Source organism: Nannobrachium achirus (genome assembly GCF_963921795.1).
Source record: "Nannobrachium achirus genome assembly, chromosome: 4".
NCBI lineage: Eukaryota > Metazoa > Chordata > Actinopteri > Myctophiformes > Myctophidae > Nannobrachium > Nannobrachium achirus.
In genome coordinates this window covers 33,722,910-33,732,288 of record NC_137813.1, presented here as the reverse complement: position 1 = coordinate 33,732,288, position 9,379 = coordinate 33,722,910, and the positions used below count along the sequence as shown (strand labels likewise).

The window sequence follows — 9,379 nt, the reverse complement described above, 5'->3', positions numbered from 1 at the left end:
TTCACTTACGTACGTACTTGTATTTAACTAGTACAATTTTGAGGGTATTTGCACTTTACTTGAGTATTTCCGGTTTTCAGTACCAGTAATCTTTACTCCACTTTACATCTCAGAGGCAAATATTGTTTAAAAACTTGAAATGGGATTGGCCTATTCTGCACAATGAGTACTTTTACTTTTGGTACCATTTTGATACTTTTGCACTTTTACTCAAGTACATTTTGAATTTCCGGACTTTTACTTGTTTAAACAGCTGTATGGCCTGTATATGATATCTCTACTTTGCAGTAATTGATACTTTTACTCTTTGTTAAATCAGAATTTGGCAAGTTAGATTGTAAACGCTTCCGGGTAATTTACTTGTTTCGCAAGACGCACACCAAAAAAAAGAGATCTGACCAAAAAAAAAGGGAAAAAAAATCCACGTTGAACTACATTGAACTACAACTCCCATGATCCTCCCCGTCTGTGGTCGTCAAGCTGTCTGCATGTTGCTGCACAGTGTACAGTGAATACACACACAGGAGTTTTGAACATCAGGAACGAGCGGGAGCGTGTGAGTTAGCACAGCACGAGTGTGTGCACGACTGTTGTTGTACGGTGATAGCCATTTAGGAAAATGCTAATTACATGTATCATTCTCATAAATGTGTGTAGAGCATTTGAAGTTGATTATCATACGTTCTAGCTAGTCGTTAGCTACAGACAGAGGAAACATCCTCCCGTTAGCAAAGAGCTAGCTACGTTGCTAAATAATAACATACTAATGTGGCTGGTGGTGCTTTAACTTGCAAATATGAATTGGATTGTGAAAGTAGTAGACCTACTCAGCGGGGCTTGATGAGTGACAGTCTTCAACAACGTGTATTTGTCGTCTTAATTGTTTTTCTTGGTTGGTAATAGTATTTGATTTGTATTTTTAAGCGACATAAATGGTGTCCCCGGTTAGCAAGTGACAGCCTTCTATGGAAACAGCATTATCAGCTGTTTCACCTTTTTGTTTTTGGATGAATTGAGCACAAAGGGACCCCAATGCAAACACGCCTAAAAGCTTTCTTATGGTCTTTATCCTTTTAGTTGACATTGTAGGCCTACTAGTTAACTTAACTATCCTGTACTTAAGGTTTCCTATGCAAACTTCTAATAGAGTATTCAATCAATCAATCAATCAATCTTAGAAAGTTGGCTAGTAATCCTCCCCGAGTCCCTGGGGAGATAAAGGATACCTATGTCGTTTTTAAGACTGGGCATCTAATTGCTTGCAGATAGCATTACATACCATAATAGTATATTACACGGGGTCCTCTCTATGTTCCTCAGGTTCTATGTTCCCCTTTCTATGTTCCCCACCTCACAGCATTAGTTAAAGTGAGGTTAGGGTTAGGGTAGCCTCGGAAACCCAGACTTCTTTTGGCGATCGGGTTAGGGTTAGGGGTAGGTTAGGTGGTAAGAACCTGGAGAACATAGAACCTGGGGAACATAAGTACGGTCCCTATTACACCATGTCCTTGATATATTACATATCTAGGAATACAGAGTCAGTTCCCCTCCATTACATTCTTGACTTGTAATGGAACTGTAGTAGGCAACCATGGTGTTGATAAGATGATTTAAGTCAAAATGTCTTGTCTAGATGTCCTGACATGGCGACAGATATTGTTGCACAGTTGGCCGACTCTCTGGCCAAGGCTGGAGTGGAGGAGGATCGAGAGTTGAGCTACAAAGGTCAAGGGAGGAAGCTGGATAATGCTGCTTCTGGTGAGTGTAACATCCATCACAATTGAGACAAGAGAAATGATAATATATGTAGATAGGACTTGGATGACTGTTTTTGTGATTTGGATGACAGTGTTTGACAGTTACACAGTAGGTATCTTTATAACCCTTTCTACTCTCCATCTCCTGGGCCTCACCTACCTTGCCCTCTCTTTTCAGTGGAGGAAATAGTGCAGGAGATTAAGGAGTTCCAGGGTTTACAGGCTCTACGGTTGGAGGGAAACACCATCGGGGTGGAGGCAGCACAGGCCATCGCTAAGGCCCTGGAGACCAAGAAGGACTTTAAGGTTTGTTCTCTTTCACCTATATTATTGTTGTTGCTGCCAAAGCCGTCATTCAGGGTCTATGTAGAACATTACTTGAGTTTATGTAGAACATTTCATAAACAACTGAAGGTTTTAAATATTTGAAAAAAGGACATTTCATAAACAACTGAAGGTTTTAAATATTTGAAAAAAGGACATTTCAATCTCATTAGGGCATAAACCATGAAGCACAATACTTGCACACAATAAACATGAACTTGACAACTTGTACATATACTGTACAAGATACATAAAATAAATGATTGAATATGCATGGAGAAGAAAATTAATTACTTTAAAGGTTTGTATTGCAATGCCTGTTGGTACATGTACTGTATATGTATTGTTACAACCCTGATAAAAGTCTAGGACATATGGCAGTGCCAGTTAATTACCAAAAATATCTAAACTAAGAAAATCTAATTTTAAGTTTACTTACAGGATCACATATTTTAGTATGGCACCAGGCTTGGGTATGTTGTTGGCCTGGGATATCCATGTGATCCATGTGAAGCGAATGGATATGGATTGTCTTTACTCTATTTTTCAGTGCTGTTACTGGAGTGACATGTTCACAGGACGCCTACGCTCTGAGATCCCTGCAGCCTTGGTGAGACGCTGCTTCTAATTTGTTCATACCATTTGTAGACTTATATTATTACATGAATTGAGGATAAAGGGTCCTCTATTTGTTGAGAAAATATATATATATTACCCCATTATGATACACTTTCAAAGCCATTGTATGGTGTCACACTTTTGTGTGTGTGCACGTGGGTGCGTCAGTCAAAACACTTGCTGTCTCATGATGAGACAGCAGCTAAATTAATTTCAGGCTTTTCATAATCTTTTCTGCTGAGGTGCCTGATCAATCTTAACCAGAAATGAGACTTTGAAGGCCTTCCCTTTGTTGAAACCCTCAGCTTTCTCAGCTATGCTCTCTGCTGTAAATCTCCTACTTTGATGTACGGCACTATTCCTCAACCTTCATTCACCCTGACAAAAAGCGAACAGTCATCAAACATTGGAAAATATGTGGCTTTATCTGTCCCTCCCCCACCCTTCTGCCCTTTTCATAATCTGCTATTCTTGTGGCATTTTCTTAGAATTCTCTTGGCGATGCTTTGATGATGGCAGGCGCCAGGCTCACTGTTCTGGATCTCAGTGACAACGCTTTTGGACCTGACGGGGTGAAGGGCATTGAGAAGCTGCTTAAAAGCTCTGCCTGCCACACACTGCAAGAACTGCGGCTCAACAACTGTGGCATGGGCATTGGAGGAGGCAAGGTGAGAGACCAACCATTTCCAATCCCTGTGAATTGTGCTTGTGGTTAGAGAGTGGTGAATGGAAATACTTTTATCACATCTGCTTAGCTCCATCTTTGTTCAAAGTAAAAAAACGTACATTCTTATTTTGTGTTAGTAGTTTTAATAAATTACAAATAAATAAAAATAAAAGTACATTTCACTGGGATGTGAGCTTTTTTGCTGTTTTAATTTTTTTTACCAGACCGTGGCACCACTCTATCGTTTTGAACAAACAGTGAATTTTGTGAACCGTTAAAACCCCTAATAAATACAGTTTTTTTCCCCCCACAGATCTTGGCTGCTGCACTGACAGAGTGCCATGAAAAGTCCAGTGCTGAGGGTGCCCCCCTCCGCCTGAAGGTATTTATTGCAGGCAGGAACCGACTGGAGAACGACGGTGCCACAGCTCTGGCACAGGCCTTCCAGGTAGAGTTGAGCAGTGAGCACTACCTGCATTTTGGATTTTCTTTTAAAGATCAAGCAGTCCTCTGAGCCATTCAATATTCGTGACCTGCTGTTATTTCATGTAATTGACTGTCAATTTCCTGTCTAATCATACAGAAATAGTTAATAAAAAAGAATCCTACATTGTAGTGTATCTACCTACTATGTATAAACTTTGTTATAATTGACCTAATTACTTCCCAGTTGATGGGCAGTCTGGAGGAGGTGCACATGCCCCAGAATGGCATCAACCATGGCGGTGTGACAGCATTGGCCACTGCCATGCAGCACAACCCAAGCCTCCGTGTCCTCAACCTTAATGACAACACTTTCACCAAGAGGGGGGCTATCGCCATGGGGCAGGTACGTTAGCACTGGAGACCAGCTTTGTTGATATGAAGTAATCTAACTGATGATATTGTAAAGAAAAACATGAGGATGTATAAACGTCCATGTTACTTGTGAATCACTTAGTTGAGCTCCAAAGCTGAAGATGAAAATCAACCCACTTATTCTTAACAAATAAAATGAGGAATACTTTTTCAAATATACCTTTTACTATTATGTTCCTGTGTGTGTGAGTTTGTTTGTTTAAGCATTCTTTTGTTTACTATGTGTATAGGTACTAGGCAGGTTAAAACCACTGTAAACATGATCTGTGTGGGGAGGAAATAATTGGCATAGCAACTAAATGGTGGAGAAAAAGGGGCAAAAAGCTTTTTTTATCACTGCAAACCTTTTAACTACTCAAATCTGTATCCCTCTTAGGCCCTGAAACATTTACGCAATGTCCAGGTGATAAACTTTGGAGACTGCCTGGTGCGATCTGAAGGAGCCATGGCTATCGCAGAAACTGTATCAGAAGGATTACCTATTCTCAAGGTAAAAACTAGTGGCAGCATTGTAGCAACTGTATATTGATTGTATCTGTACTGTGTGATATTGATTTGATGAGCTCATTGTGTGTCATGTGGTGGTGTGTATATACACATACAGTAGAAATATAAATTAATATTTGGAAAATGTAAACTTCTAATTAAAAAGGAAGAGGGCAGGTAAAACAGGAGCGGTCCTCTAACCCTTTTTTCCTAATATAAATGTTGTAATCCGTCGGATAGGAGCTGAATCTGTCATTTGGGGAGATCACAGAGGAAGCTGCTCTGGCAGTAGCACATGCAGTGAAGGGCAAAGCCCAGCTGGAGAAGCTAGACCTAAATGGTATTCATGCAAAACTTCTCCTTTCTGGTTTTACAAAAAGTAGTTAAACATGCTTTATGTATATACACAAGTATACCCATTTTTTATGAAAATGTTCTACTGTCTATATTTGTATTGTAATTCTGTTGGTATGCATTTCCCATTGAATACTGCATACCACTGTATTATGATATTCTATATATTCACAGCCTCATTAGTGTTTTTATTTTCATGTTTTCCTTCCCTGTCTTTAGGTAACTACCTAGGTGAGGAAGGCTGTGATGCCCTGAGAGAAGTTATGGACAGTATGAACATGGGAGATATGCTAGGATCCCTCAGGTATACAGATAAGATATACAGTTGCAGTGTGTCAAAGTCGAAAAACTGGTTTTGGTTACATTGGATTTACAGAATTCTAATTTGAAGATGAGCAGTTGTTTTTATTGTAACACTAAGCTAGGGACATACTGTATCGACACTTACTTAGGTGGTGGCCACTTGGAAAGCAGATGTATCCGGTTTAATCTACTTCCTGTTTTGATGCTTCATACTCTTATTACTCTACTCCACTTCTGTAGCCCCTCTTGTAGCCCATTAATTAAATTTGTATTGTAACGGATGCTAGGCCATGAATACACCTAGCATTAAATCAGTATTCCGGTGCTATTTGTAATGACTGATATTCATTTTCCATTTGCAGTGATGATGAGGGTGAACCAGAAGATGATGACGAAGATGACGAAGATGAGGATGAAGAAGATGAGGATGTAGAGGAGGAAGAGGAGGAGGAGGAGGAGGAAGAAGACGACGAGGAAAGTGGTGTTAACCAGGTAAACATAGATGGATGACAATCAGTTCAAGACTTTAATATTTCAGCTATTAAAAAATGGGCGATCTACACGTTTACTACACAACACATTGTAAGCTTCTAGTTTAGAGCGTCTATTTTTGTAAACTTTTGAAAGATCTTGAATTATGAAAAATGTGGAATAATTCAAAACATTCAAACCTGTTCCTTACTTACAATATCTTCAAATGGGGGCCTGTGGCTAAATATCAATTTGGGGGTCCTTCACATGAAAATGTTTGATAACACTGCCCTGAATACTACCTCCTATTAATTTGCAAAAAGCTACCAAGCTTGACATGACTTGATCAGGGCTATGCAGTACTTGCCTGGCTCCAGCCCATAGACCCGCCCACTCTCTGAGCGGACTGGTTCTCTTGGTCTGGTGTTGTCATATGACGCGCCTCTTTCTATGGTATCTTGGCGCACCAGCCAATGTAATGAATGCAAGACGGAGGAGGGGGTGCGTCTAACTTTTGAAAATCAACAGAAACAGTGGAGGGGGAGCTCAACCAAAGCTCTTAATTGCACACCTCGTTAGCATTAAAGACAACGACCAGTTTGAAGCCTGTCAGAGGGGAGGGGGAGGGGGGAATTTTGTGTACACACAAGTCAAACACAACCCCTCCCACCAGATCTCTTGTGATTGGGAATTTCAAATCCCCTCACCTTTGAAATCTCTTGTCAATGGGACAATGTCAGACTCAAGTTCAGCGCAGAGTCTGAAATCAGGCTAATGCAGTACATGCTTTTAAAATGTCATTACTATAGAATCATTGTTTATTATCTGTTAAAGCTAGTTATTATTATCTCAGACAGTATCTTATAGTATGTTTCTTTACTGCTCTAGTTTGATGGTGATGTTTGCTCCTGTCTCTCTCCGGTCAGTTGTCCACACCTCCCTCAGCCCCACGACCTCCTGATGTCTCCTCCTTCCTCAGTTTCCCTTCCCCTGATAAGCTACTCAAACTGGGGGACAAGAGAGCACTGCTCATTGAACAACAGGTAAACACAAGCACACACACACACACACACACACACACACACACACACACACACACACACACACACACACACACACACACACACACACACACACACACACAAACTTTAGGACTCTGCAGTTACAAATAATGCATAAACTCATTATTTTATGACAATAGATGCTCTGTTATACTCGGTGTTGTATTGGTGATTCAATGTTTGGGGGGGACGCAATTTTAATGACATCACGAGCACGTCGCTTAACACCTACATGACAGGAGTTAGCAGGTCAGACAATGGTCTATTGAGACGCATACAGGCTTGTTCCTTTTTTAAACCGCCCTGGTGTGACACTACAGCGTATGTAAACGTTGTCGAGGTGTGAATTTAAAGGTTGTTTTACATCGATGCATGTCCGTCCGTGCGTGTGAGAGGTGTGAAAGATACAGGATGGCGTCTACACACGTGACCGGATCAATACAACACTGGTTATAGTGTATACGGAGTAGCAAAGGTTTAGGAAAAGGCTTTGCTGTAGACATGAATTCTTCACCACAGTCATCAATACATTCCTTCTTGCATGTTCAGGTGGATGTATCCAATGACATGAAGACAGCAGAGGCCTTCCTCAAAATCTCCTCTGTGTACAAAGATGATGATGAGGATGTTAAGATTGCTGTGTTGGACAGTATTGGTAAGTGTAGCTTGTGTTTATGATGTGTTTACTGTACACACAGAGACATGGAGGAAAGTTGTTGACTACAGACAAATTACTTTGACCTATTGCGCTGTTCTTTGTTTAGTTTTTAAATACTGTACATTTACTTTATACTTTAAGTCTTTACATGAATTCCCACTGTTTGACTTTTTTTATTGTATTCCTTACTGCACAGATGCAGTTCTAAAGAAAGCATTTGCTACTCCATCCTTCCAAGGTTACAACTTTGTATCATCATTGTTAGTACTCCTTGGACTTATCAAGGTATGCTTGAATGTCAAATGAAGTCTTGCGAAAACATGTCAGGCATGTCATTATAGTGTGGTTACATGACTCTTTCACTGTTGTTACTCTAGTCTTTATTTATCCTCACTTCACGACTTCCCAGCTGTTTTTCTAAATACATTTGACCCTCTTTTCCTTACTATTCACCATTTTCCCTTACTTTCCTTGCCATTCTTTCCTTTCCATTCCTGTCCCCAACTCGACCATTTTCTAACATCTCACGTTTTCTCTTGATTTCCCCTTTCTACATCCTAACTCCTTCATCCTCTATCCTGACAGAGTGAGGACAAGGTGAAACCTGTGCGTGTGGTTCCTGGTCACCTCCAGGCTTTGGAGCATGTTGTGCGACAGGACTACTTCCCAAAGGAGAATGTGGCGGTGCTGGAAGCCTTCATGTCCCGGTAAGGACGTGGCTGAGTGAGACACCAGGCAGCTCCCAGGTACCCCATCATTCCCACTTCAGATTAAAAAGCAAACCACCTTCTTTGATAATGAACTGAAATTATTACATTCACTGTTGGTAAAGCAGTGGTGAAATGCATCGTATCACTGGCACTGGGTGGTTGAAAGGTGCACCAGGGAATGGGTCTATCCTTTTCTTTTTTTACTGTCTGGTACCTGTGGTAATTTGATGTTAAGTCAGTAATTACATTGATTTTATGTTTATATATGGTTTAACTGTCCATATGTGTTATGTAATCCAGAGACTGCAAGGCCCTGGAGTCATGTGACAATTCCCGAATCAGCCTACAGTCCACACTACGGAGAATCATGTCTGAGAGCTGAGAACCACAAGAGGACTCACAAATGCACACATTTATTGGAGTGAACTGAATGAGTTCATACCAAACAACCACCGATAGTTTACATACCTACGGACCTAGTGAAAAGTCCCATTGCCTATATTCACACACAGGCTGCCATGCTGAGTTTGATGTAAGAGGAAAATGGATCGAATATGGTTAATGAGACTAAACCTGAAGCACACATGGAGCAAAGCCACACTCAAAGGATGGAGCACAATCGGCCAGAGCACTGCCCTTCCAGCAGAATGAGAATTATTGAGCAGAATACGGACTCAGAATTTGTGTTCTTTGCCATGAAATGTGGCTTTACTGGGTGGACTGACTGAAATATCATACCACACACAAGGGAAATTTACTTACAATTCGTATTTCTTTACTTTGTGGACAGGGATTAATCTATGACCATCAGCTGTTTCTTTTATTTCATGTTTACCATTTACCTCTATTGTTGTAAAGTGTTTATAAAATTAATGGTGGAAAAAAAGAAAAGAAAAAGAAAAATAAATAAGTACAAAGTGTTATATCTATACATTTTGCCATACCAAAATAAAGGCTGGTTCCATTCAACTGATCTACAACTGCCAGGCATTCAATCCAGTGACATTTATGCTGTGACTGTTTCAGACAACACAAATTGTTGTTTATCAACCAATGGTTTAGGTCGCAATTTGTAATGAGAATTTAGATTAGAATGTGTGTGCTGTCTTCTC

General features: G+C 40.4%; 1 protein-coding gene across 2 annotated transcripts; it reads left to right on the top strand.

Moving 5' to 3' along the window:
* Positions 1-486: 486 nt before the first annotated feature.
* Positions 487-9,135, top strand: LOC308282539 (ran GTPase-activating protein 1-like). Of its 2 annotated transcripts, none has more exons than XM_080722917.1 (16): positions 487-556; positions 1,634-1,758; positions 1,936-2,063; positions 2,632-2,691; positions 3,188-3,367; positions 3,680-3,814; positions 4,037-4,195; positions 4,601-4,714; positions 4,951-5,050; positions 5,284-5,368; positions 5,730-5,859; positions 6,765-6,881; positions 7,449-7,554; positions 7,754-7,842; positions 8,143-8,264; positions 8,568-9,135. In XM_080722917.1, the coding sequence occupies exons 2-16, from the start codon at positions 1,644-1,646 to the stop codon at positions 8,647-8,649; spliced, it is 1,722 nt and encodes a 573-aa protein (XP_080579043.1). In that variant the 5' UTR covers positions 487-556; positions 1,634-1,643; the 3' UTR covers positions 8,650-9,135. The 2 variants fall into 2 exon arrangements, with proteins under 2 accessions (XP_080579043.1, XP_080579044.1); XM_080722918.1 differs by having other exon boundaries at positions 8,143-8,303.
* The last annotated feature ends 244 nt before the right edge of the window (positions 9,136-9,379 follow it).

Coding starts and splice junctions, on each gene's coding strand:
- LOC308282539 (XM_080722917.1), top strand. CDS start 1,644: ATGGCGACAGATATTGTTGCACAGTTGGCCGACTCTCTGGCCAAGGCT. Junction 4,196..4,600: donor GGGCTATCGCCATGGGGCAG/GTACGTTAGCAC, acceptor TATCCCTCTTAG/GCCCTGAAACATTTACGCAA. Junction 5,860..6,764: donor AGGAAAGTGGTGTTAACCAG/GTAAACATAGAT, acceptor CTCTCCGGTCAG/TTGTCCACACCTCCCTCAGC.